The sequence below is a fragment of the Phocoena phocoena genome, chromosome 19, assembly GCF_963924675.1.
Source record: "Phocoena phocoena chromosome 19, mPhoPho1.1, whole genome shotgun sequence".
NCBI lineage: Eukaryota > Metazoa > Chordata > Mammalia > Artiodactyla > Phocoenidae > Phocoena > Phocoena phocoena.
In genome coordinates, this window is record NC_089237.1 from 58,804,255 (window position 1) to 58,830,940 (window position 26,686).

General features: G+C 61.6%; 1 protein-coding gene across 1 annotated transcript in view; it reads right to left on the reverse strand.

Moving 5' to 3' along the window:
• Positions 1 to 200: 200 nt before the first annotated feature.
• MYO15A (myosin XVA) overlaps positions 201 to 26,686 on the reverse strand; it is a 50,241-nt gene continuing 23,755 nt past the window's right edge. Inside the window, exons 31-67 of the mRNA XM_065896604.1 lie at positions 26,450 to 26,685; positions 24,888 to 25,069; positions 24,591 to 24,663; positions 24,206 to 24,394; positions 23,818 to 23,978; positions 23,616 to 23,710; positions 22,994 to 23,114; positions 22,727 to 22,794; positions 22,576 to 22,653; positions 22,238 to 22,418; positions 22,014 to 22,146; positions 21,583 to 21,688; positions 21,371 to 21,443; positions 20,220 to 20,341; positions 19,985 to 20,044; positions 19,471 to 19,546; positions 19,069 to 19,184; positions 18,862 to 18,980; positions 17,643 to 17,784; positions 17,071 to 17,182; positions 16,904 to 16,978; positions 16,337 to 16,515; positions 15,717 to 15,832; positions 15,390 to 15,462; positions 14,854 to 14,926; positions 14,548 to 14,621; positions 14,236 to 14,318; positions 12,866 to 12,996; positions 11,688 to 11,782; positions 11,444 to 11,521; positions 11,020 to 11,116; positions 9,149 to 9,309; positions 8,289 to 8,422; positions 5,040 to 5,173; positions 4,644 to 4,777; positions 3,303 to 3,443; positions 201 to 302 (exon numbers count right to left, since the gene is read on the reverse strand). Coding sequence (XP_065752676.1) covers positions 201 to 302; positions 3,303 to 3,443; positions 4,644 to 4,777; positions 5,040 to 5,173; positions 8,289 to 8,422; positions 9,149 to 9,309; positions 11,020 to 11,116; positions 11,444 to 11,521; positions 11,688 to 11,782; positions 12,866 to 12,996; positions 14,236 to 14,318; positions 14,548 to 14,621; positions 14,854 to 14,926; positions 15,390 to 15,462; positions 15,717 to 15,832; positions 16,337 to 16,515; positions 16,904 to 16,978; positions 17,071 to 17,182; positions 17,643 to 17,784; positions 18,862 to 18,980; positions 19,069 to 19,184; positions 19,471 to 19,546; positions 19,985 to 20,044; positions 20,220 to 20,341; positions 21,371 to 21,443; positions 21,583 to 21,688; positions 22,014 to 22,146; positions 22,238 to 22,418; positions 22,576 to 22,653; positions 22,727 to 22,794; positions 22,994 to 23,114; positions 23,616 to 23,710; positions 23,818 to 23,978; positions 24,206 to 24,394; positions 24,591 to 24,663; positions 24,888 to 25,069; positions 26,450 to 26,685 — 4,323 coding nt within the window. The remainder of the gene's footprint in view (positions 303 to 3,302; positions 3,444 to 4,643; positions 4,778 to 5,039; positions 5,174 to 8,288; positions 8,423 to 9,148; positions 9,310 to 11,019; positions 11,117 to 11,443; positions 11,522 to 11,687; positions 11,783 to 12,865; positions 12,997 to 14,235; positions 14,319 to 14,547; positions 14,622 to 14,853; positions 14,927 to 15,389; positions 15,463 to 15,716; positions 15,833 to 16,336; positions 16,516 to 16,903; positions 16,979 to 17,070; positions 17,183 to 17,642; positions 17,785 to 18,861; positions 18,981 to 19,068; positions 19,185 to 19,470; positions 19,547 to 19,984; positions 20,045 to 20,219; positions 20,342 to 21,370; positions 21,444 to 21,582; positions 21,689 to 22,013; positions 22,147 to 22,237; positions 22,419 to 22,575; positions 22,654 to 22,726; positions 22,795 to 22,993; positions 23,115 to 23,615; positions 23,711 to 23,817; positions 23,979 to 24,205; positions 24,395 to 24,590; positions 24,664 to 24,887; positions 25,070 to 26,449; position 26,686) is intronic.

The window sequence follows — 26,686 nt, forward strand, 5'->3', positions numbered from 1 at the left end:
TCTTTGGAAGTCCCTCCTGCCATCTGACCCAAGTTTGCACACTGCAACTCCACCCCAACTCTGGATCAGTCTTCTCAGGTTCCTGGGGGCTTGCGCCACGCCACCTACTGCCTCTTGGTCTCCCCTAAGGTTCCCAGTAACTCCCCTGGGACCACACAGCAAGCCTCCTGGCACAGGGCAGCTGGGGGCTGGGGGCTGGGTCAGAGCAGTGTGATCTCGCTGGGGGGCAGCGTGAGCCGCTTCTCACGGGCGCTGAGCAGGTTCTCCACGTGCACGGCCACCACGCGACACAGCTCCAGGCCCTGCAGGAGAGACGGTGAGAGGCCCAACACTTCCCAGCTCTCACCTGGGGTGAGATGTGGCCGGGAGAGGGGAGAGAGATGGAGGCCAGCCTCCGGCGGGACTAGTGGGCCCCACCCTCATCCCCACCTCCCCAGGGCCCTGGGTGGCCCACGAGCAGCTAGGAGGAGGAATGCCAGGCTGCAGGTGGGAAGGGGTGAGCCGGGAGGAGAGCAGTGCACCTGCCAGCTCTGCTGCATGTGGCCTGTGTGACCTGAAACCAGTTACTGCACCTCTCTGAGCCTCAGCGGTCTCACCCCTGGGGGCTCGGTTTACCAGGGCCTGCCTCTCGGAGCCATGGGGAGGATGCTATGAGATTTTACTACACGTGAATCCTCTAGACTTGAAACCTATCAGCCCCATCAATAAGTGGCTGCCGTGGTTACCACCTGGCGCCCACAGCCTAGAATGAGCTGCGACCCAGCCTCAGGGCTCCCACCTGCTGGGGGCGGGGCAGGCAGCGGGCACTGTGGAGAATTGGTCTCTCAGACCACAGCCAATGCCGGAATCTCCCCAGGTGCTTCCTGGGGGCTGGGAAGCTGCCCAGAGGGAGGGTAAAAATAAGGAGGACAGCACTTACTGGGTGGCAACTGAGGACCAGGCACTGTCCCAAGAGCCCCCCATGTCCCACCCCTCCCAGTCCCTGCAGTGTCCCTATGAGTCAGACATTCTTAGAGCCCATTCCACAGGTGAGGAAACTGAGGCCAGAGCCCTGAAGCCAGTTGCCCCAGACCTCACAGCTGGGGATGGTGGGACTTGAACCCAAGGCCACACCCTGGGGGCCACCTCGGCTAATGAGATCAGAGTGGGCTCCTCCCCACCCGCCATCCTCCCACCCACAGGCTGCAGCGCTCCAGGCCTCACTGGGAATGCTGCCCCACTTGGCAGGTGTGGAAACTGGGGCTCAAGAAGAAGCTGGGTTGCTTCCAGATGCCCTCACACAGCCTGTCAGAGGTAGGCGGGATCACTGCTGCACTCAGACATCACCTGCTCCTGGAAGCCCTCGCTGATTACCTCCTGGATAGCACGGGTACACCCTCCCCACACTGATCACGGTTTATTAGAGAGGCTTTGATGTCTGTCACACCCCTGAGACCTGGGGCTCTGTGGCGGCCAGGGCTGGAGGGTCTGCTCAGTATCTCTGCAGCTAAGTGCAGAACCTGCTGCGTAGAGATGCTCACTGGTTATACATTGAAAGAATGAATGATTAATAAATGTGTCCTCTACACATGCATGACAGAGGCAGAGCAGAGGTGGCAACGCAAAGAGGTCGCGGGTGGGGAGGGCACCGGGAGCAAGCAGAGAAGCCGGAGAGGCCTCCTCCTCCACCCACTCACTTCCTGAGCACCCGCTACAGCCGGGCTGTGCTAGGGACACCGTGGGGACAAGCTGGACACAGCCCTGCCCTGCCCCGCCCTCTCGGGGCTGACATTCTAGTGGGGAGACAGACAATCTGGGAACAAATAACTAAGTGATTTCCAAGCCATATGAGGGCTGCTGAGGCGGAGAGAGTGAACTATCGGGGAGGAGGGTCAGGGTAGGCTTCTAGAAGGAGGTGACGTTTGTGCTGAAACCCGAACAAAGGGAGGGAGGGAGCCCCGTGATGCAGGCAAGCGTGTCCCAGGTAGAGAGAGGGGACAGTGAGTGCAGTGGGTCTGGGGCGGGGAGGGGGGCAGGTAAGCAGAGGGGAGGGATGAGAGCGGAGGCCACGGAGGTAATCAGAGGAGGGGGCAAGGACGGGAAGGGCTGCTGGGTTGGGGGCCCAAGGGCCTGCAAGGGTGAGAGGTGAGGGCAGAGGCCTGTTGGTCTCCAAGGGCAATGCTGAGGGGGTCACGGCAGGAGAGAGAAATAAGGGGCTGTCTCAGCAGAGCTGGCTTTGGAAGCCGCATGGTCAGAGGGGTGCCGGGGTTGGGGAGGGGGAACCGGACTCAGCAGCAGTTAGAGGTCGTCCAGGGGAGGGCTCTCCAGAAAAGGGGCCCAAGGGGCAACGGACGGGCAGGCCCGAGGAGGTGGGTTTGCTGTGGTGGGAGCTCAGACTGGGGGTTCTGGGAAGCAGGCTGAGCCACAGATAAGGCCAGGGTGGGGGTGACCTCAGCAGGAGCAGGACTGGGGAGCAGTGGGAAGCACACTGATCCCGGGGCGGGGGGCTCCTCCTTTAGAGGCAGGGCTGGGGCAGTGGGAGCCCCTGTCTCGTGCCCTGGGATAGCAGCCCCACCAAGGCAGGCCGTGCCGTGAGAAGTGGTCCTGGGCCCACATCTTGAGTGGGTGCGGTGGGCCCAGACGTGTGGGCCCAGCCCCGATTCTACCCCTGCTCTGGACCTCAGTCCCCTCTCTCCAGTGGGCTGAGAACTCTGGTCCTGCCCCATCCCCGGGCACTGCGAGACGTGGACTTGACTGACCTAGAGGTCAGCCACAGCTTTTAAGGAGCCGCCACAGTTGCTGCAAATAGGAGAAAGGTCCAGGGCAGCTGGGCCTTGGCCTCCCTGTCACATGGGAACCCCACTCCCCACCCCTCAACCTCAACAATCCATCCTCCGAGCCTCAGCCCAGGTGAACGTCCTCAAACTGCCTGGGTCCTGCCCTCCCACCAACCTTCTATGGCTCCCGAGTGCCCTCAGGAGGAAGCCCCAGATTCTTAGCTTTATATTCAAGGACCCTTAAGACCTGCCCTTCCCTGGCTGTGTCTCCCCAATTCCCCATCAAACTCCTCACTGTTCTAAAAACAACCTGGGCCCGCCCTTTTCCATGATCCCACCATCAAGATGCTTCTCTGGTAGACCACCCTCATGACCCACAGTTCTGTGAGGTGTTGGGTTAGCTCTGTCCCCTGCACTGGGCCGGATGTTCCCTGGGACATGGCTAGGACCTGACCCATCTTGGAGCCAGACCCAGAGAAAAGCCTGGTGAGCGGAATGAGGGAGTGGGGGTCCGGGTGACAAGCCGGGCTGCCAGGCGAGGCCCACCTGCTCCAGCTGCAGCTGCATGGTGCGCTGGGTTGTCACATCCCCCAGTGCGATCTCCACGTACGGGTAGCTGGAGCTGGCCGTGGGCCGCTGGGTCCTCGTCGACTGGATCTCCTTCAGGGAGAACTTCACCATCAGCTCCTGGGGGAAATGGGGGCAGACAGGTTCGGGGGTGCGACAGTCTCACCCAGCCTTACCCCACCGCTGGAGGTCAGATCCGTAGGTGGCGTGACAGCTCAGCTCAGATCGAGTACTAGTTCCCCAGTGACTTGCTGTGTGACCCGGAGCAAGCTACTTTACCTCTCTGGACCTCAGTTTCTCACCTGTGAAATTATTTCAACAAATACTGATGCACGCATGTGCAGCGTGCCAGGCACTGCTCTAAATGCTTGCGATCTAGGGATGCAGGGAATGCCTTCACATCAAGGCTGCTTCTTCACACCCACCCCTCTTGGTCTGGAGCTTTCTTTCCGGCCCCAGGAGCAAAAGCTTCCCACACAGGGATAGCCAGAGTGATGAGAGTCAGCACCCCATCACGAACAACAGGCCACAGCAGACAGACAACCCAGCTCCCCGACCCGCACGATGGGGGGCATCCTCTGAGGGCCGTGTTCCCCGCTGGACCGAGCGCCAGTCCCCACAGCAGGAACCTGCTTGCTAACACGCTCCTCCCCAGGTGTATCGTATCCCCCAGGGTACGACCCTCCTCCTGGTCTCACTTCCTCGCTCCAGTGTTTCCACGTAAGCTACTTGCCCTGGAGCCCTCATCTCAGGGCCCACTCCCGGGGGAAGAACTAAGAATAGGGGTAGCAGATCCTTTTTGTTCTGGACTGAATTGTGTCCCTCAAATCCATATGCTGAAGCCCTGACCCAGCACCTCAGAATCTGGAGACAGACCTTTGAAGAGGGAAGGTTAGGGTGGGCTCCCATCCCACGGGACCACTGTCCTTAGGAGAAGAGGAAACTGGGACACACAGACCCCAGGGATGTGCACAGAGAAAGGGCCATGTGAGGAAACGGGCAGGACGGCCATCTACAAGCAAGGAGAGAGGCCTCAGAGGAAACCAACCCTGCGGGCACCTTGATCTTAGATGTCCACCGTCCAGAACCACCAGGAAAACAATTTCTGTTGCTGAAGCCCCGCCAGCCCCGCCCCGTCAGCCCCAGCAGACCAACACAGGCTTTGAGCCTTGGCCTGTGTTTCACCTCTTTTCACCTTGACAACAGCCCTGCATCCCAGGTGAGGCAAGGAGCCTCGCCCAAGGTCACGCAGGTGTAAGAAGCGGAGCTGGACTTCCCACCCCCTGGGGGGAGGGGCGGGGCTGGGCTGAGGCCACTCACGTGGGTGTCGGTGCTGAGGAAGTTAAGGCCATTCTGGTTGACCGCCAGGATGCAGGGGGCGGGCACCGCGCCGTTGCTGCAGCTCTGGACGAAGAAGAAGGAGGAGCCGAACATGGGCGAGGCGCTGAGGAGGCCTGGGGCGGGGGAGGGGCGGGCAGGTGACGCAGGCGCCTCAGTGCCGCCCCCCACCTGCTCGGGTGGCCCCTCCCGCCGGTCCAGCTGCCGGCCTCAGGCCCCCCTCCTTCCCTGCCGGGGCCCCCAGCCTAGGTGGGGCCCCGGTGAGGACTTCCGAAAGCTGGCACCAAAAATGCCTCTGTACAAAGGCAAAGGTGCCTCCACCCCACCCTCCTCAACCAGGCCCCCACGGTTCCCTCCCCAGCCCGGACTCCTCCTCACCCAGAAACTGGGCGCGAGCCTGGTGGGGGCTGAGCGCCTGCATCTGCTGCTGGTGCTGGCCGAGCAGGCTGAGCCACGCCGCGGCGGCCACAGTGCGGTAGAGCTGGGCCGGGATGTACTCCTGGGCCTCGCGCCTGGCGTGCAGGGAAAGGCCGCTCTGAGTGCCGCCAGGCTTTAAACCTCCTGGACCCCCACTCACTGCGGAGTGAGGCTGACTCAGTGCCTGGGCACACAGCAGGTGCTCAATAACCGCTGGCCAGTACCACCAGGCTCCCCGTTTGCAGAGGAGGGAACAGAGACTCTGAGAAGTTTACCAGCCAGTCCAAGGTCACACAGTGACCGGTCCGGGCCGAGGCTTGAACCCAAGGTGGGTTCGTCCTTCGTAGCCCCCGCCCCAGGGAGAAGCCCAGGCCAAAGGGGTGAGAAGCACAGGCTGAGGGAAGTATCAGGGCAGCAAAGCAACCACCAGTGGCTGGTCAGAGCCGGAGGGCACAGAGCACTGGGCCCACCAGGCCATGCCTCCCCCTGACACATGCTGGATCCCCTGGGGCAGCCCTGTGTCTCAGGACATCTGAAAAATACCAACAAATACCGGTCCCGGCTGCCATGGGCTGCACACTGGGGACGGGGGAACGTCAGGGGAACCCCCCAAAAGACCCTCCAGGCAATATCTTTCCTCTCTGCTCTGCTGGGTAAGAGCCTGGCATGTGACCCAGTCTCCCCAGGTCTGGATCCTGGTCCTACCACCTATTAGCTGGGGAAGCCATATCCCCTCTCTGGGCCTCGGTTTCCTCATCTGTAAAAGGGGTAAAGAAAGTGCGGTTGGGGACTTCCCTGGTGGCGCAGTGGTTAAGAATACACCTGCCAATGCAAGGGACACGGGTTCGAGCCCTGCTCCGGGAAGATCCCATATGCCGCGGAGCAACTAAGCCCGCGCACCACAACTACTGAGCCTGCGTGCTACAACTACTGAAGCCCGTGCGCCTAGAGCCCGTGCTCCGCAACAAGAGAAGCCACCGCAATGAGAAGCCCGCGCACCGCAACCAAGAGTAGCCCCGCTCGCCGCAACCAGAGAAAGCCCGCGCGCAGCAACAAAGACCCAACGCAGCCAAAAATAAATAAATAAATTTATTAAAAAAATTAAAAAGTGCGGTTGGGGAGATTAGCTGAGACAATGTGTGCAGAGTGCCTTGCAAAGAGTAGGAAGGCCACAACTGTCTTTCTCCAGGGCTGGGATGATACCTTTCTGTGCTTCCTGCACTTTCCCCTTAAAATGACAGCACGGAAAGAGAGTTGGGTGCTGAGCCCTTACAGTGTGCTGGGCACCGGGACATCCTCTGTCCACACTCCACTGCCTTCCCTACACTGGTTCACACCAGGGGCTCTCATAGTGTGGCCGAGGGTCTGGGAGGGCAACGCCACTTCCTTAAGAACCTGAGCGGTCATCTGCTCTCCCCTCTCGTTCCCTCACAAGTGCGTGGTGGAGTCCGCCAGAGGCTACGTGACGCGTGAGATCACAACAGACTGACAGAGAGGCAGAGACAGGCATCCAGCTGCCGTCTGTCACGCCAAATGGTACAGAGATTTGCAGAATGTCAAACAGTGCCGCTCTTCTCACTGGAGTTTTTGGGAAAATACACTTGTGTTTTCATAACTTATTTATATTAATGTGTAATGTTACTTTCCACTATTTGTATTATAATTATCACATATACGCCTTTATATTAACACGGGGTGTCCTTATTTTTAATTACTTACTAAGTCAGTATTTTAAATCGTTTCTCAGGTTTAATTTTGAATAGTGTAAATATATGAATAGATACAACACACAGAAACAAAAGCCCTCTGGGGTCTTATTTTTAAGAGAGTAGGGGACTTCCCTGGTGGTGCAGTGGTTAAGAATCCACCTGCCAATGCAGGGGACACGGGTTCGAGCCCTGGTCCAGGAAGATCCCACATGCCGCGGAGCAACTAAGCCCGTGTGCCACAACTACTGAGCCTGTGCGCCTAGAGCCCATGCTCCGCAACAAGAGAAGCCACCGCAATGAGAAGCCCAGGCACTGCAACGAAGAGTAGCCCCTGCTCGCCACAACTAGAGAAAGCCCGTGCGCAGCAACAAAAGACCCAATAGGGCTTCCCTGGTGGCGCAGTGGTTGAGAATCTGCCTGCTAATGCAAGGGACACGGGTTCGAGCCCTGGTCTGGGAAGATCCCACATGCCGCAGAGCAACTAGGCCCGTGAGCCACAACTACTGAGCCTGCGCGTCTGGAGCCTGTGCTCCGCAACAAGAGAGGCCACGATAGTGAGAGGCCCGCGCACAGCGATGAAGAGTGGCCCCCGCTTCCCACAACTAGAGAAAACTCTCACACAGAAACTAAGACCCAACACAGACAAAAATAAATTAATTAATTAATTAAGGAGCCAGATTTTTAAAAAAACCCAATGCAGCCATAAATTAATTAATTAATTACTTTGTTAAAAAAAAAAAAAAAGAGTAAAAAGGCCCGAAGATGGAGAACCTGGGATGACTGATGTCTCGCCTCTTCGAAAACATCAGTTTAAAGGCTGCCTGACGCCCACAATTTGTTTTTTAATATTTATTTATTATTTAGGCTGCAGTGGGTCTTAGTTGTGCCACGCAGGATCTTTTTTTTTCTTAATTTTATTTTTTTAATTAATTTATTTATTTTTGGCTGTGTTGGGTCTTCGTTGCTGTGCACGGGCTTTCTCTAGTTGCAGCGAGCGGAGGCTACTCTTGGTTGCGGTGCGCGGGCTTCTCATTGCGGTGGCTTCTCTTGTTGCGGAGCAGGGCCTCTAGGCGCGTGGGCTTCAGTAGTTGTGGCACACGGGCTCAGTAGCTGTGGCTTGCGGGCTCTGGAGTGCAGGCTCAGCAGTTGTGACGCACGGGCTTAGTTGCTCCGCGGCACGTGGGATCTTCCAGGACCAGGGCTTGAACCCGTGACCCCTGCAGTGGCAGGCGGATTCTTAACCACTGCACCACCAGGGAAGTCCCTCCACAATTTTTTTAAGGAACTCCCTGTCGTCGGAGATTGTAGGTGACACCACGGTGAACGTTTCCATGGCCAAATCTTTCTGCGGGGCCATGTGTATTTCCTGGACCACAGGGTGTGTGCCCTGAAAGCTTTTTATCACTCAGTTTGCTCTGAGCTATTACTACCAGCTGGAAGCGACCTGTTGTGCCCGGAGGTGGGGTCCCAGCTGGACAGGCTGGGCGGGGTGGGTGCTCACGTGCTGGGCAGGTAGAAGTGGTCCTTGGCTCGGTGCTGCAGCGCGGCCAGCTTGGACACCTGCTGCAGCTGCTGCTCGCCGGGCTGGCCGGCCGGCATGCTGCTGAACAGGCCCTTCAGGTAGTCGGGCAGCACCTGCGGGGGACGGGGTGATGCAGGTGAGGGTCCGCGGGCGGCCAGGCACTGGGCAGGCAACTGGGGAGGCACAGACACAGACGCTGAGTGGTTCCAGCCCCACTCGCTTCCGGGGGAGGGTGGCCTGTCACTTCCCTGGGCTTCTGGGAGGAGTGACACGTGATGGTGAGCTGGGAGGGCTGTGGCCGGGAAGCCACGGGACCCCGGGAAGCACTGGCACCCGCCTGCAGCATGCAGGACCTGGGGTCCCATTTCCACAAGTCCTCAGGCTGCCGCTGGCTGACCCGCAGGCACAAGAGCCCAGTGGCCGGATTTGGACTCGGAACGGCCGCAGCTTCGGCACCAGCTCCAGAGAGGCATGCGCTCTCTGTCCAAGCACATCCGCAAGTGTCGGCACAAGAAGAAGAACCAGGCTTTGTTAACCCCAAGACCCTGACTTAGACGACCAAGTCTCAAAGGGGAGGGGTAGCACCACGAAAGTGACAAGGCCAGGCAAAGCCTTTCAGCGAGGGACAGGCCAAGTGCTCAGCGCGGGAGGAGAGCCAGAGGAAGGAGGACAGAGTGGCCTCCTGAAGCGGTGCCATCTGGGCAGCCTCGCCGGAAGACTCAGAAAAGCAGAGCCCGCAGGGAGCAGACGCCTGGGGGCCCGAATCATGAAGGCCTCAAACGCCAAGGCCCGGGGGAGCCCGGAAAGTTCCAGAGCCTCAGAGCAGCCCGTGCGCTGACCTGGTTGTAGTGCATGGTCACGTAGAGCTCATTCTCGAACTTCAGCGGCTGATCCCAGAGCACGCGCCGGAACCACAGCGTGTAGCCACCATCCACCTGCTCCATCTCCGAGGCCACGTCCAGGATGTAGGCGCGGCGGCTGAGCGGGCACACGTGCTGGCCTGTGGGGAGCCGGGGGCAGCTGGCTGGGGTACGAGTGGCAAGCCCCCTCCCCGCTCTGGGACACAGCATCCTCAGTAAAGGAGAGCACATCTATGGGACAGGGTGCCTGTGTTTGTGCAAGTTGTAACCGCAAGCTCCAGCCTGCCTAGTTCTAGGGAAGTGCCCTGCGTGGTGCTCAGAGAAAGCCTAGCCCCTTTCCAGAGGAGGGCTGGGGACAAGGAGGGGCACACGAGGCCTCAGGTCAGGAGGGCCAGTGGATGCCTTTCTGCAGAGCTCCTTCAGGGGAGAACCCCCTGCCGGTCCCCTGGGGTGGGTGGGTAGGACGGTGGGGTCTGGCACCGAGCGGGTCTCAGCCTGTACGAGAGGCTTAAGTTTTCATTTCCTGAACTGACATTTCTGCTTCCATCCCACACCTTCGGTAAAATTTTACCAAAGTGGGGGGCGGGGTGGCACGATGATAAAGTCCAGACTCTCGAGGCCAGACAGTCTGGGTTCAAATCCCAACTGTGTGACCTTGGATAAGTCCTTTAATCTCTTCGGCAGGCTGAATAACAGCCTGACCCCAAAGATGTCCCCGTTCTATTCCCCGCCACCTGTGCATATGTACCTTCATGGCAAAGGGCACTTTGAAATGTGATTAAGGATCTTGAGATGGGGAGATTATCGTGGGTACCCAAGTGGACCCAGTGTAGTCTCAAGGGTCCTTAAAGAAGGAGAGACTGGAAGATGCTACGCTGCTGGCTTTGAAGATGAGGGAAGGGGCCGTGAGGCAAGGAATGTGGGCGCCTCTAGAAGCAGAAAAGGCTGGGAAAGAGACTCTTTCCCAGAGCCTCCAGAAGGAGTTAGCCCTGAGGACACTCTGGTTTCAGGACTTCTGACCTTCAAACCATATGATAATAAACCTGTGTTGTTTTAACCCAATGAGTATGTGCTGATTTGTTATGGCGGCAACAGGAGACTAATACAGTCTCCCTGGGCCTCAGTTTTCCCATCTGTAAATGGGAACAATAACCGTCTCGTTTCATATGGTTGTGGTGGGGATTAAAGCAGTTTATAGGATGACATGCTCTCAGCAGTGCCTGGGACATAGCCTCTGCTCCATAAATTCAGTTTTGGGGATCATTTTGTTACTGCCTTCCCCTCCCCCTGTGTCTTGGCTGGACTCCGGGCAAGCAGGGCTGAGGATACGTGGTTCGGAGCCGAGGCAGCAGCGGGAGAGCTGGTTGGAGGTGGATGGAACTGACAGGCTGGTGGCAGGAAGCAAGGCCACAGCCTACAGCAGGTGGGCTGCAGGGGGAAGGGGTTCGGCTGAACTGAGAAGGGCCAGGTGAGACCAAGGGTGGGGGCCCTTATGGCCACTATTAAGGCGCTAAGAGACAGGAAAAAGTACTTGCACTTGTGGGTCCAGGAGTCGCATCCTATCAAGTCTCATCCCCCTTGAGGGCAGGGCCCACTGAGTGGCCCGAGGGGCAGAGGGAGGCATCAGGGGAGCCCCATCTTCCAGGAACTCGCGATCTGACGGGCCAGGCAAGCTCACACAGAACGAAGCAGAGAGGGGCAGACGTGGGGCTGCGGGGGCTCGGGGCAGAGAGGTCCCTCTACCTGGGCCTAGGGGCTTCCTGGAGGAAGTGGCGTCTGACCTGGGCCTTACAGTGGGGGTGGTGGGCGTGGGCCCAGCATGCCACACCCTCTGGCCTCTGGCCACTCACCTCGGTTGGTGACAACAAAGATGACGTACTCATCAAAGGCCTCGGGGCGGGTCAGAGCCATCTCAGCACAGATCTCCTCCACCACGTCCAGGGCCACCTGCGGCGAGGGAAGCGAGAGGCTGCGCTGGCCTGGCGACCTCTGCCCCCGAGGCCACCCAGACCCCCTGCGCAGAGGCGAGGATCCCCGAGGTCCCTGGGAGCCAGCCGCATGCAGGAATGGAGTCTGAGAGACTCGGGTTCCGAGTTGGCCTGTCTCTTACTTGCAGTTTGATCCTGAGCTGGAGGTCCCACCTCCCCCAGGCTCAAGCTGCTCCTCTGAGATAAATCCTGCCTAGTGGGGGAGCCTGGGGGGCTCAGCACCCTTGGGGGCCCACCCTGGAGGCTGGGGTCCCTGCCCGACGGAGACGGGAATCCCGTCACTTACGGTGCACGTTTTGATCTTGAGATGGCGCTCGAGGCCTCCGGGGAGAAGAAAGAGCTGCCTCTTGGAACTGCGGCCGGCCTGGGGTGAGGAGACTGCGGAGGTGGGAAAGGCCGGGCCAGGGCTCTGGGCCAGCTGCTGTCCCCTCCGTGGGGGTCCCCGACAGGGACCGGGCAGGGCCGGCGAGTGCGCGTGACGGGGTCTCTGGGCCGGGCCGTCTCACTCACCCCAACGCCCCAATGCTCACCAACATGGCCCGAAGCTCCATGCTGCTGGGGAGCTCCAGACGGCCACCGAAGCGCAGCGTTCTCTGCAGGTTCTGCTCACAGGCCTTGGCGATCCCTGCAGAAACGGGAGTCAGGGCCTGGCCCAGGGTGGGCAGGGGAGAAAGGGGCTCCTCTGGCCCCAGCCCTGAGTCCAAGCGGGGGGCGGGTAGAAGGGTGGGGCCGTGTGTCTGCTCTCCCTTCAGCGGCTGAGGAGACAGTTCAGAAGGCAGTGATTTACCCAAGGTCAAGAGCCAGAGTGTAAGAGCTGGATCTGAACCCCATCCCACGCAGTGGAGGCCCGCACGCCTTGCTTATCCACGAGCCCCGCAGACAGCTGGTGACTCGGGGCTTGTCCCCCGCAGGCCGTGTATGGCTAAGATGACACAGCTGTGCGCAGCATCCCAGGGCAGGAGCCCCCACCATCTGTTTCCCCATCTCTCTGGGCTAAGCAGTGCCCTCGCCCTGCTCTGGGGAGGGGTCAAGAGGGCTGGACCCACTCTGCCACCTTCCCTGGAGCTGAGTCTCTTCACCTCTGAGTCCAGGGAAGTCTGCGGCCTGAGTCAAAGAGGAGTCTTCAGAAACAAAGGGAGTGAGGTCCCCTTCTCCTTCACGGCCGCCGTGGTAACCACAGGGGCCCCGGCCTCTCTCTTAGGGGGACCCAGGGGTTGCTCTGGAAGCTAGGCTGGGGCTGAGGCTGAGGAGTGGCCCCTTTCCTCCAAAATCCAAGGGGAAAAGGCCAAGACCCTGCCACCAGCCTTGGCACCCCTGCCTGAACCCTCTCAAGACCCCTGTTGATTCCCAAAGACCAGAGAAACAGAGCCCTGCCGCCTCCTCCGCCTCCACTCCCACATGCCACACATCCTCCTCTCCGGGCCTTCACCCCTGCTACTCAGCCTACCTAGAAATCCCTCCCATGTGCTCACGACCCAGAGCAACACTTCCTCTGGGAAGCCTTCCCTGATACGCCATCCTCCCCCCCATCAGATCAGACAACCCATCGCATCAGCCCCTGCGGGACCTCCACAAACGTTTGGGGATGGACTGATGTTAGTAAACATTGCCCGGCACCTGTGAAGGGCCAGGCCCTTCGGCCAGCTGTCCGGCCGGTCCTCACGCAGACAAGCCCTTGGCCCTGGCTCCCCGCCCGCTGGCCCCTCACCCTGGAAGGGCAGGCCTGGGGTCCGGCCCACGTCTTGGAGGAAGCGAACGAGGTGTGGCTGGAGGACTTCGGAGCAGCTGCGGTAGGCAGCCACGATGTACAGCAGCCTCCAGCCTCGCTGGCAGCTGTCCCTGCAAGGACACACATGGGGCTGCGTTGCAGGCGGCCGCCGCACTACGGTGCCACGCCAGGAGTCTCTCCCACTCTCAGGCGGCTCATCTTCTGAGGAGGCTCCTCCTCCCTGCCCAGTGAGAGCAGGGCCGGCGCGCCCAGAGCCGTGCAGAAGCTGTGTTCTATTGAGAATCCAGATGGGAGGTAGGGAAGGCAGAGGACGAGCCCCCCACCCGCACCCCCGGCCAAAAGACAAGCCTTCCCCGGGGGCATGTCTCTGGGTGACGGGAGGGTCGGGGGACCCTGTGCAGAGCCGGTGGCAGGTAAGGCTGGGAGAGAGGGGTTAGGAGGACGTGCTGAGTGGCTCTGAAATTCCTGGGGGATGCGAGCAAGTGGATGGGAGGGTGGCACACGCTTTGGGTCCCCACTGTGTGCTGGTCGTGTGCGGGACACGGAAGCTCACCTTTGTGCTGCCCTGGTGTGAGGGTTTCATTATGGGGACCTCCGGCGTCTAGGGACGGCGCTTGGGCTTCCTTTGGGAAACCACCCACCCCTCCCCGGTCCCTGTGGTTTGGAGATGGGTATCAGAGCCAGGACCGGCCAACAACACTGCAGCCCCCTACCACGGTGACTGGTTTAGGGATGGGTGTGGGAGCCAGGTCTGGCCAGTTAGAGTTCAGCCTCCCTCTGGCTATGGTGATTGGTTTGGGGACAGGCACATGACCCAGGTCTAGCCAATCAGAGCTCTGTATCGTCCAGCCGTTGTGGTTGGCTCAGGGATGGGCATGGGACCAATAAGACTGGATTTGGGAATTTTTGCTGCAAATATTGGGTCGGTCTTGCTTTCCCTGGGATTGCTGAGCTGGGAAATGTTTCTCTCCAATCTATGGGATATGTTGCTTGGGAATGATATCAACACAGAAGGAAGCAGGGCCAAGATATAGAGAAGGACTGCTTCTTGATGACACTTGGATCCAGCTGTGCCTGAGGTCCTATGTTAGACTTTTCAGTTACCCGAACCCTCTTTTGCTTAAACTAGATTTAATTGGGTTTCTGTCACTTGCAACCAAAAACCTGGACTCACACATTATCACCACATTTTCCAGATAAGGAAACAGAAGCTCAGAGACAAGAAAGAGCTTGTCCCAGACCAAGCACGCTCTGTCTATGAAGTGACGGAGAGACAGGGGGAGAGACTCCGGAGGCTGACCTGGCCCCTCCTGGAGCATGGATGCGCTGGGGGAGGGGAAGACACTCACTGCTTGGTGCTGGTGTTGTCTGTGATCTGCTTCACAACTTGGCAGTAGCACTCGTCCCGCATGACCTCATGGTCCCTGCACAGCTGTAGGAGGGCGGGCCAGGTCACAGGTCACACGCCCAGCACACAGGAACAGGGTGGCACTTGGAGATGGGCCTGGTGCCCCTTCCCCAGACCCCTCCCCACCAGTGGGATGCATTCCTCTTTGGGCCACATGAGAGCTTCCCTCCCCAAAGTCCTGCTACTCTGTTGATAAATGGGGAAACTGAGCCACGGGGCAGGCAAGGGAGCGCCAGCAGTCAGCGGGACTGACCTTCAGGAGGGTGCAAAGCACATCCAGTTCACTCTGACCCTTCAGCGAGGCGTCCCCCATGAACCGCATCACAGCTGGAGGAAACACCTGTCCCACTCGGGCCACCAGACCCCCAGCTGCCTGCCCCCCTTGGGGACCCTGGGGTTGGACGCCTCCCCGGAAGGCTGTGGCCAGAGGAGGAGGGGGAGGCTCCTCCTCTCTGCAGGGGCCCCACATCTGAGTTGAGGGAAGGGGTGGTGGTGAGCAGGGGTCACAGTGCGGGGTCCCACCTGGCCCAGAGCCCTGGCCGCAGTCCCACCCCCACACCTAGAAACATGTCTGTGGCCATCTTGTTGAGGCTGCTGTCGCTGAGCTCAATGAGGGAGTCCTGGAGCGGGGTCTGTGGGGAGAGGGGCTGGGTCACCAGGAGGCAGGGTCTTGGTGGGAGGGGCTGAGTCATGGGGGCGGGCCCTTTGATGGGAGGGGCTGAGTCAGGAGGGGGCGGGGTCTGTGGGGAGAGGGGCTGGGTGACCAGGGGCCAGGGTCTTGATGGGAGGGGCTGGGTCGGGAGGGGGCAGGGTCTTGATGGGAAGGGCTGTCATGGGGGCGGGGTCTGTGATGGGAGGACTGGGTCAGGAGGGGGAGGAGGGGAGGGCCACTTGGTGCCTCCTCTTACGACAGGAGGGTCCACACCACCAAAAGGCAGCCGGGACGCCACTAGGGAAGACACTGCCCCTGGGAGGAACGCGGGCCCTCGGGGTGCTGAGTGTTTGGGTCCCACTGGGGACAAGGCTGTTTGGCCCACAGGCCTGGGAGGGGGCTCTTGTACCACCATTTTACAGAGGGGGCCTGGGGCTAGACACCTTGGTGAAGCAAAGCATGTCCTCCAAGGTTCTGGACTCCCGACCCTCCTTGGATTTCGGCCTGAGGCCGTCCCTGCAACAGGAAGCGGACACTACTGACCAGTCTTGTTTCCAAGCTTTGGCTACACCCCCTTCCCACCTGGAGTGTGCTTGACTCAGTGTCAGCCCACTGGGCAGCAAGGCTCCTGAAGTGGAGGCTGCAGGCGGGCCTCACACCTCAGGGTTTCTCATCCCCCCCCAGAACTGGGGCCTCACGCTTGGGCGGCTGCAAGAAGCCCCAGAGAGACCCTCCCCAGGGGGGGGATGCAGCGTGGGGCCACCACTCACTGGGGTCTCCTCTGAGGGTCTCGGAAATACTTCTGGGCAAACTCGAGCATTGTGTACGGTGGGAGAGCCAGGCCGTCTTCCCCGCGGTCCGCGGAGCCAGCCCTGACTGGGGGACCCTGCAAGAGGGCCAGCCACCGCACCCCGCCCAGTCAGAGCGGGCCCAATGCCACCCCCGGCTGACTGTGCCCAGACCCTCTCATGTGGGCCCACTGCCTCCCCGGTGGCCTGGTCCAGCTGACCCTTACCCCTCACTGCTTTCTCTCTCTCCACCCTGGCGAGCTCTGTGCCACAGGACTGGACCTGCCCCCCTCACCTGGCCCCGCCCCGGCCCAGGTGGACTTCGCCTGCTGGCCGGCCCAGGCTGGTCCTGCCCCATTGGCCTGGTCACAACCCTTCCGCTGACCCCCACCCACCCGACCCCACTGGCCATGCCTCCAGCCATCTCTGGTCACATGGGGGGGGGCGGTCACGTCCCAATAGGTCATACGTCTGGCTAGCTCAACCAGGCTGCCGGGCCCCAGGGTGGCCTGCTCTTGGCTGAGCCCCCCCCCTCCACCTCCACAGTCAGGCTGACCCCCTTGCTGTGTCCACCCTTCGGCCCAGCCCCGGGCAGCTCTCACCTCCCTCCTGCGGCCCACCTCCCGGGCCGCGGCAGTGGAGGCCACGGCAGCGGCCACGGCGGCAGCGCGGCCCCGGCCCGGCTCTGCAGGCAGCTGCAGAAAGTCGGGGGCAGCTGCAGGCTGCACCAGCTCGGAAGGGAAGCGGCCCACACGCCCATGGATGGTCCCAAATCGCCAACCTAGGGGGCGGGAAGGGCTCTGAGCAGCGCGAGGGTCTCATCTGGGGAGCAGGGGGGCCCAGGGATACAGAGCTTGTGCGGGAGGTGTGTCACGGGGCCATTCACAGAGGAGGACACAGCTCTGGGAAGGGAAGGCATTCCCTCAGCGGGAGCTGCAGAGAGCACAATGCAGCACTTGTGGACCCTCGGCCACACACATGGAAACGCTAATGTCCACGGAGACCCTTTAGCCAGATATGTGGGCAGAGGCCTGGGCTGCATGGCCGCCTTAGGAGCTGCAGCCGGGCCAGACCCTTTGGGACCCCGGAACCCAGAATCGGGCCCCCGCTGTTTGGGGTCTCTAGGTCTGGTAGCTGTGGCAGCTGAACGGGAGTCCCGGGGCACCTACCGAAGTCAGGACCTCGACGCCGCAGCTCCTCCAGGTACACGACCTTCTTGCCGACCACGCAGCCAGCACTGTAGCCTGAGGGCCGGACCTATGTCAGCACCCGCTGGGAAGCGCCCTCCCCCGCCCCCGCCTCCCCCACCGTGCCCACCCCTCCCCGTGGCGCTGACCCATTCGAGGTGGCTCCAGGGGCTGCAGGTGGATGATGTCACCCTTGTGGAAGGCCAGCAGCGCTGGGTCCTCAGGCAGGAAGTTCCTCACAGCGACCACGTAGTCTGAGTCCTGGGTCAGCCAGGGGCTGGGTGAGGGCTGCAGTCCCATCCCCCTTCTCCAGGAGGCCAGGGGCCACTCCCCTGCCCCTCACACAGGACGTCAGAGCACTGGCCCAGGCCTCACCCCCTCCACCCCTCCCGAAGTCTCCCCACTGAGGCCAGGTGCCGGGCCTGGGGGCTGCCTGGTCTGGAGGGAGCATGGGGGCAGATGCCCCCACCGCAGTGGGCAGCGGCGAGCAATGCAGTCCTTGCAGGAGGATGAGCAATGCAGCTGCCATGGAGCCCGGAGGCATTAGTAAAGGACTTTGAAGGAGCAGGCAGAGGGGAAGGGGCATCCCAGCTGGAAGGCACAGCCGGTGCAAGAGCCTATGGACACAGTTGCTGCCGCACACACGCATCCATGCTTCCCAGGCATGAGCCCCGTTCTGGGCCCTCAGCCCTGCTGGGGGCATCTGTGGGAGGGCCCTGACCTTCTTCAGCTCCAGGATGAAGTCGTCCACCAGGGTCTTGACCTGGTGAGCTCGGGCTGAGAAGAGAATGACCTTCTCGCTGGCCAAGTTGAACTCCAGCATGTTCTGGGAGGGGATGGTCACAAACAGGATATCTGCAAAGCTGGAGGATGGGAAAGTGGCATGAGGGCAGGACCCCGCAGCTAGAAGGATGCCCTCCACCCACCGTCCTGCTCCTTCTGCGCCTGCCGGCCTCCCCTCCCCTCCTGCCCGCAGCTCTACTGTGTTGCCCACACCCTGTGGACCCACAACCTTCCAGCCCTCCCCAAGTTGTGCCTTTTATTTTTTTGCCTCATGACCCAACCTCCCAGATTTTGCCCACACAAATCCATCTCTTTCAGTCCTTGAGCAAACTCTCCAGCTCCTGAAGCAAGGAGCCTGCACCTAACCGGTGAGTGAGGCTCCCCCCGTGCTCTGGTATAAAGGACAAGTGGGCCGCTAGGAGGGAGGAGTCCGAGGACTCAGGAAGGTCTCATGCCGCCGAAGCACCCTTTCCCTTCCGAGCTGCGTCTGCATCTGGCTGTTCACACGGTCGCCCCCGCTGCATGGCGAGCTCTGTGAGGGCCAGGCTGCAGCGTGGCCGGAGATAGGGATGGGGTAGTGGCTCCCAGCTCCCCACTTCTTGGCTGTGGGACCCGAGACAAGCAACACCTCCCTATGAGCCTGTTTCCCTGATTGAAGGGCTTTGGCACAGAGCCGTGCATATCGTAGGTACAGTCGCCCCTCGGTATCCGAGGGGGACTGGGTCCAGGGCCCTTAGGGGGCACCAAAGCCCACGGATGCTCAAGTCCCTCCTATAAAATGGCCTGATATTTGCGTATAACCTATGCACATCCCGTACGCTTTAAACCACCTCCAGATCATTTTTTTTCTTTTCGGATTACTCCTAACACCTAATTCAACGTAAATGCTGTGTAGATAGCCATAAAAGCAAAGTAGACGTTATGTGAATAGTTGCTGGTGAGTGGCAAATTCAAGCTTTGCTTTTTTGGAACTTTCTGAAATTTTTTTTCTGAATATTTTCCATCCGCGGTTGGTCGAATCTGTGGATGTGGAGCCTGCGGATATGGAGGGCCGACCGTGCTCAGTCAACGGCCGTGAAGCCAGCCGGTGAGGAACCGCTGGTGCCGGCCCACGTCCAGCGTCCGGCCGGCCCCACCCCCGCCCACCCGCCAGTCACCTGTACGTGCGCAGGACCCGAAGCGGCCCACCGGCCTCGTGGCTGCCCTTGACCATGCGTAGGAGTTTGATGCCCGTGTGGGACACAGCTAGGATCTGCACGCCGGTGCCCACGCTGCCCTGGGGTGGGGACGAGTGGCACGTGAGGCTCTTCCGGCCTCATCCCTGGAGCCCCTGGGCGGGCAGGGGGCAGGCAGGGGGCTCGCACCGTGGCAGGGAAGAGGCGGGAGAAATAGACCTCCCAGCTGTCGCGTGCAATGCTGACCACGGCCCGCTTCACACTCTCCGTCACCAAGGGCCTTTGCGTGTCCAGCTGGTTCTGGGCTAAGGGACACAGGTTGGGTCGGGACTGACCCACGTGGCATGGGGGGAGGCTGACCCTCAGCAAGGAGGTGTCAGTCTGTTGTGTTCCCAGTGTCCATACTGGGAAACTGATGTCCACAGACAGACAGGGACAGCCGAGGCCACAGCCGGTCAGGCCGAGCCCAACCCAGACCTGCGGCCAGGCCGTGGGAGAGGCCAAGAGCAGAGCGGGGAGGGTTGGCAGGGGTGGGGTGTCTAGCTGGCTGCCCCATCGACATCCTTCCCTCCCCCTGGCCCCCCACGGTACCAAACAGGGCTTTCATCTGGAGCCTCTCGTCCGCAGAGATGCGCAGGCAGGCCTCGGAGAACGTGTCGTGCAGGATCTGTGGGATGAGTGTGACACCGGCAGCCCGTGGGACTCCCCCAACCGGGAGCCCATGCTGGACCGTTTTAGGACGACTGGGAATGTGGCAGGGGTGCCTTTACGCAACAGTGGGGTCATCTGTGCAAATCAGATCCCACTCCCGAGGATGCTCTCCCTTCTCCTCACCTCCACCCTCCCCAAGCCCTAGTTTCCTCATCTGTATGGTGGGGCTTGGGTTGGACCCCAGGCCCCGGGCAGCTCAGACCTGCTGTGGGTCTGGTTAGGTGGGACTGTGGACTCTTCAACCCTGTCTACAGTGGGGGCCTCGGCAGAACAGCTTCCCCTCCTCACTGTGGTGGAGGACCCCAAATCCAAGGAGGAGGATTTGCAGACGGCTAGGCTACGCACCCCCTGCCCTGCTGAGTACACGGGGCATTTAGGGAGGAGAGGCCCTCACCTGGCGGAACAGCAGGTCCAGCTGCACAGGGTGGCTGTAGCTGTCCTTGGGGTAGAACACCTGTGGGGGCAGGGTTTCCGTGAGGACCTTCTGGAGGCCCCTCCCCCGCTGCAGCCCCACTCGCTCTGCACCAGCCGTGCTCTGACCCTGACCCTGGCTCAGCTCCGCCCTGACCCGGTCTCCCGCCCGCCTCGGGCCCCTCTGCCCCCATCCAGCCCCAGCCGGGCTCCAACACCTCTTTGCGCAGGAAGATCTGCCAGGGGGCATCCTGGTAGCCGTAGAAATCGGGGCTGAGGAGGCGGTGCAGCCGCGTCTGCACGGGGTCCTCGGCCGGCTCCAGGGACCGTGAGGCCAGCACTGCAGGGGTGGGAGCGGGCTGGGGCAGAGAGGCCTCCTGGCCCGTGGCGTACACACACCTGATCACGCAGGCACACGTGCACACTCACACAGCCCAGCCCTCCTCCCCGCACATGGAGACCCGGCGCCCGAAGGCCCAGCCAGGGGCCGGGGGCCTGGGAGCAGGAGAGACAGGCCGCTGCCTGGAGGCCAGGCCCCGGCAGGTGTGGGCGGAACAGACAGTTCAGAAGGACAGAGCTCTCAGTGCCGGGAGCTGGGGTGGAAATAAAACCAGTGACTTAGGAAAGTCTGGGGGCTGGTCTGTGAGGGGCGTTCGGTCTGGGCGGTCGGGCAGACCTCTCTGAGGAGGTGACACTTGAGACCTGAATGTTGAGGAGGTGCTGAGCGTGCAAAGATCTTCCGGGAAGAGCATTCTAGGCAGAGGGAACAGCAAGGACAAAGGCCCTGAGGCAGGAGTGTGCCAGAAACAGTGAGGAACAGAGTGTCTGAGGGGGGAGCGGGAGGAGATGGCATTGGGAAGGTGGGCAGGTCATGATGCGTCACGTGGGCCACAGTGAGGAGTCTGGAGTTTATCCCAGGAGCCACTGGAGCGTTGTTGGCAGGCTTGACGTGAACCGACTGATCTCTGTTAAGAGGGCTGTGGCTGCCGTGAGGCAGGAGATGCAGAGGTTAGGGCTCCAGCTGTGACGCCAGGAGGCCTGGGTTTCTATCCCTGATCTGATACTGTTGAGCTGTGTGATCGTGGGCAAGTCACTTAACCTCTCTGTGCCTGTCTCCCCACCTGTAACATCTAGAGGCACAAATGGTACTGTGTTGAAGGGTCTTAGTGTGGATTTAGTGAAGTCAGAGTGGGCTGGGACTGAAATCAGTGTTAAGTGTTGATGCAATTACACAAACGTCCACACTGTGGGTCCACACGGGCCCAGGGACACGGACACACGTGCCACCGTCACGCAGACCAAGTCTCACCTGTGTTCACACTTGGACACCTGCCCTCGGGCCCCTCCCTCCCTCCTTCCTGGCCCTCACCTGGAGTGGGCCCCACGGATGGCCTTGGTGTGCTGGTCACCGGCTTCACCAGGGCTACGGCCTCTCTGGGGACCTGTCCCTGCCCCAAAGACAGCGCTCAGGGGGGAGCAGCAAGGCCACAGCTTACAGGGGCCAGCTGGTTTCTGAGGCTCCCCCAGAGGCCCCACTTTGTCCTTTGTTCCACCTGGGCCCAGCCAGACCCTGCCCCTCACCTGAGTGCCAGGTGCTGCCGCTGCATGGCTCATCTGCCCCCTCAGGATTGTCAGGGCCTCCTCGTGGGGGTCCGGCCGCTTCACGAACACCCTCCCGCCGTCCTTCCTGGTGGGTGGGACACTGAGTCTCCTCTTCCCAGCCACATAACTCTACAATAGGGAACTTTTTCCTCCACCCCCATCACTATAAACGAGAACCCAGAGAGGACCAGAGACGGGTGTGGGGACACACAGCACACCCTAGAGAGCGGTCCTGGCCTCCCTCTGCCCGGGTGGCTCATCTGGACCACCTGTGTGAACAGACTCACTCCCTAGAAGTTGCTGGGTGGGGGGGCTGCGAACCCAGCAGATGGGCACACGGGTGGTGGCTGCGCAGGCCCGTGGGGAGGCCGCCGTCCGGATGGCTGGAGGGCTGGGGAGGCCAGGCTGACCTGAAGGCTTCGGGCCGGCCTCCCCGGGGCAGCTGCTGGTGTTGCCTGACGATGTCCTTGATCTGCTGCGTGGGCTGCGGGAAGTGCTCCGAGTTGAGGGTCGAGGACCGGACCAGCTCTAGGCTGGGCGAAGCTGCGGCAGGGGCATGGGGGCACAGGTGAGAGTGCCCTCCCAGCCCCGCCCTGGGAAGTGGGAGGCCCCCCGGCCGGGAGAGGACACTCACTGGATTCTGGAGGCGCCCGGTCCTGAGCTAGAATGGGGACGGCCACGGGCTTGGTGGGGGGCCTCGGGGCCTTGACCAGAGGAGCGGGAGCCACAGGCTTCGGAGCACAACGCAAGAGCACAGGCTTGGCCGGGAGTCCGGTGCCTACGAACTTCGGCCGGGCCTCTGGCGCTATGGGTTTCTGTGGAGAGCAGGGTGTGGGGTGGACTTCCCGGGACACATCAGTCTGCTCTCAGGGACCCCACGTCTGCCCAAGAGGGGTTGAGGGGGCTCCTGGCTCAGAGAGGCGCAGCGATGCCCCAGGGCACCACAGCACTCACCTGGGGAACCAGACTCACCTCTGGGGGCGATGGCCTTGGGCTGGGACTCAGGGGCTGCTGCTGGAGCGCCATGGCCTGCAGGGTCATCTCCCGGGCCTGGGGAGAGTAGCGGTGGTGAGCGGGCTGGCCCAGGCTCCGCCCCCCGCAGTCTCCAAGCCCCGGCACTCACCAACAGCACTGCCTGCTTGCGGATGAAGGCTTGCTGCAGGGCCAACGTGGAGGCGTCCAGGCCTGGAACTGCGGGGGGGCCGTGTCAGGGGCCGTGGATCCAGAGGCTTGGGAGATGGGGGGGATCCCCTACCGTGCCTGCCCCTCCTCCGCCGGCTCAACCTCTCCCCACGGCCGAGGCTGCCTCTGTTCTAGGGCCAAAGCAGCCCTGAGAACCGAGGGGCTCCACCCTGCCCGACCCTGGAACCGACCGGGGGCAGCCACTGACTTAGCTTTGGCCTTGGCTCTGGAGGTCTCCGGGGGCCGCCTTTGCTGCCGCTACTGCCATCTCCACCAGGCTGGCCTCCCCCTTTCATGCGGTGGGCAATGGCTGTTGGCTTCTCCAGGTCCTGGGAGCGGGGGTGCGTGGCTCAAGTGACTGCCCCAGTGCCGTACTCCCCAGCTTCCAAGGCAACAGGCACCTGACACCGCCACCGCCTGTGTCCCAGGGGCCTCCCACCGGCCAGCATCTGCTGTGTGCCCAGCCTCTGCCCACACGGCGCCCCGGTCAGGCCTCCGGCAACCTTGCGAGCCCCAACCCACCCCTTTCACAGGGGAGCAAACTGAGGCTCAAAGGGGCTGCGCCCCGCTCAGGGCTTCACGTTATGCCTTGGAGGGGCTCCTGGGAGTTCCCAGAGTGAGCAAGGGTGCCCGGGGGCCCGCTCCCAGTGTGTCCTGGACCCCCAGCTGTGGGTCCTTCCGAGCACCTCTAGCTGTAAGGACACCCTCATCCTTTGCTTGACCCCCAGCAGAGATCCAGAGAGGACACGCCACCCCACGACCCTGGCTGAGAGAGGCTCCTCTGTGCACACGCCGTGCTGTGGTCTGCAAATGCCCTGCTGCGTCCCTACCGCATCCCCGTAGGACAGCACGGGGTCGAAGAGGCTATCCAGGTAGCAGTCCAGTCCTTTGTGGGCCACAGCGGGCTCCCCAAGGCTGTCCGAGTCTGGCGGGGTTGGGGGACACAAAAGTCAAGTCCTTTTCTCCTGCTGATGACCACTCCCGGCTCCCAGGCTCCCCCCCAACCAGAGACAGCGGCCACTGCTGGTCGACCTTGGTGGGTCGCTGTCCCTCTCTGGGCCTCAATCTCCCCATTCGTACCGTCCTCATTGTGGCTGCAGTACCCATCGGAGTTGGCCACGACGGGCATGTGCCCCAGGGGCTGGGGCCTAGCGGGCGCGTCCTCATCCGAGTCCCAGCTGTTGCCAAACACCCTGTGGGGATGGAGAACACAGAGCAGCTGACCCCCCAGAGACCCAGAGACCTACCAGAACCCCCGTTCTCTCCTGTGCCCCGGAACTGGCTGACTCTCTCCCTTTAAAGGCAGGGCCCTTTGGCGAGCCCCACCTCAGTGAGGACCTTGAAGCTTAAGTTCAGAACGTAGTCCCCCACCGCCAGCATCCAGGAGGGGGAGCCTTGTGCTAGGAGAGGCCATCTCTACCTGGGACCTCCCCTGCCAGCCGTGGGCCCCTCTGCACCCACGATGAAGTAGGCTTTCTGTCGCGGGAACTCCCTGAGTAGCTCGAGGTCCGACACCAGGTCCAACACGTAGTCGTGGCCGGCCAGCTCTGCCCACTGGACCCCCTTCTTCCTAGCCACCGTCCAGCCCCGCCAGCCATCGGTCAGCCCCCTGGAGACAGCACGCGAAGGGCTGGGAGTAAGGGACAGAGCCGAGAGGTACCACTGGGGGAGACCCTGGGATGGGAGCCAGACACCACTCATGGCCGGAGTGGACCCTCCGGGGCTGGGGGCCTGGCCTCTCGTCCCTCCCTTCCTCCTTCCGAGGTGCACAGGGGTGCACTGGGTGGGGCATTCCAGGAGCCCACCTGTGCCTCAGAATGTCTCCAGCCACCTCTTCCCCCGTACTCCAGGAGTGCACCGGGCAGGAGAACTGGTCACCTGGACGGCAGCGGGTGCAGGGCTCAGCCCGGAGCGTCTGAATTTGCATCTCACGGCCCTGGCTCCCCTCCCCGTTTCCAGGTCCAGCCGCCATGTGCCCACACACACTGACCTCTCTCCAGGGCTACATCCCGCAGGCCCCTCCCCAGCGCCTCCTAAGCCCAGGCTACTGGCGCCTGCTGACTCTGGCTGCCCCTCCGTGGGGCAGGGAGAGGGCAGCTCACCGTTGAAGCAGCCCACGTCCAGCGCCATTCCGGCCTTCTCCTGGGTTGCTTTCCACTCGAGCTGGGTCAGAGGGAAGGTGCGGGCAGCGCCAGAGCCCTGCTGTCGAGCCTGGCCCATGGCCTGCATGAGGCGATGTTGGCACACAGCCTGGAAGCCATTCCGCCCGTAGTCAGACACAAACCTGATGGGTAGGAGTTGGCGCGAGGGTGAGGAGGGACCTGAGGCTGGCCGGCAGTGGGGGAAGGCCCCGAGGCTAGTCAGGGGGCCCAGGCCGGCCCAGAGCTCTGAGAGTGGTCTACAAATGATCTCGGGCAGCCCGGAGTTCCTGGACCAAGCGGAAAGCGTCCAGGCCAGAGGTCCAAGGACGGCCAAAGCGGTTCCAGGTTGGCCCACCTCAGCTTGTTGGAGCAAAATGTCACTGCCAGGGTAGGGGCTGCAGGGGGTGTGGGCAAAGACCTGGCCTCTGGGCACTCCCTCTGTTCCCTCACCAGGCCACCCCGGGCGGTCATCGGCCCTCTCTGAGCCTGCTTCCAAGTTCACAGAGACGGCCGTGAGGGTTCAACCTGACCCAGGACCAACCAGCCTGATCCCTGGCAGTGGCAGGCACTCCTTGTGCCGGGCTCCCTGCCCCCTCCCCACTGCTGGCAGCCTGGCCAGGAGCACCAGAGGAGCAGGCAGACAGCGGCTGCCAGAGGGAAGCTAGAGCCGTGTCCACGGGAAGCCCAGCAGGCAGGTAGTGGCCCTGCCCCCGGCAAAGATTCCCAGAGCCGGCCAAGGGAGCTGCCCCTACTGCACACGGCTCCGGGGAGCTCTGCACGCTCTGTAGTTCACAGTTACCTGTGAGGTGGGTCCTGTTACCGTCCCCAATTTCCAGATAAGGAAAGAGGCTCAGAGACGGGCAGTGACTTGGCCCCGGTCACACAGCAACTACGTGTCAAAACTACGATGCTGCCCAGGGCCTGCTTGAGCTCCTTCCCTTGCGAATCATTCATATCACCCAGCACAGTGACATCAACATCACCATCATCTTATCAAGACCAGGATGCTGACAACGGCTACACGCACACAGCAGGCTACACGCACACAGCAGGCTACACGCACACAGCAGGCTACACTTACCGTGAGCCTGTCTCTGTTCTAAGCACTCAAGAGTGTGTTTGCACATTTAATCCTCACACAGCCTACTACGTAGGTACTCTTATCAGCCCCGTTTTATAGGAGAGGAAACAGGCTCAGAGAGATTAAGTAACTTGCCCAAGGTCACACAGGGCATACGCGGCTGAGCTGGGATTTGAACACAGACTGTCGGAGTCTACACTCCTAACCATACCGCTACACCCCGCCCCCCAGGATGTGAGAGGTCAGCGCCTCTGTTCCAAATTCCCCGCACACTGGGCTGGCTACCTCCGAGTTCCAGAAGCCCTGTATCCCGCCTCACCCGACTCCTGCCCTCTGCAGTGAAGCCCCGGGCCAGCCCCCAAGCCTGAGCTTCCAAGGACCGAGCCTCCCTCCTGGCGCAGCCTGACCTGGCGTCCGCCCCGGGCCCCCCAGCTCCACTCACTTGAGCAGGTACTTGTCGAGGCGCGGGGAAGGCGCAAAGCCGCTGAGGCAGGCGGCCAGCAGGAGCCAGCCCCGCTCAGCGTTGTGGGCACTGGGGTTCCGCCACACCTGGTTGGCCAGCTGCGCCAGGATCTCATCCCGCAGCTCGGGCACCGCCAGCCCTTTCTGCACGATGTAGTTCCCGAAGACGTGGTCCCGGGCTCCGTGCAGCTGGGGGTCGCCCATGAAACGCAGGATC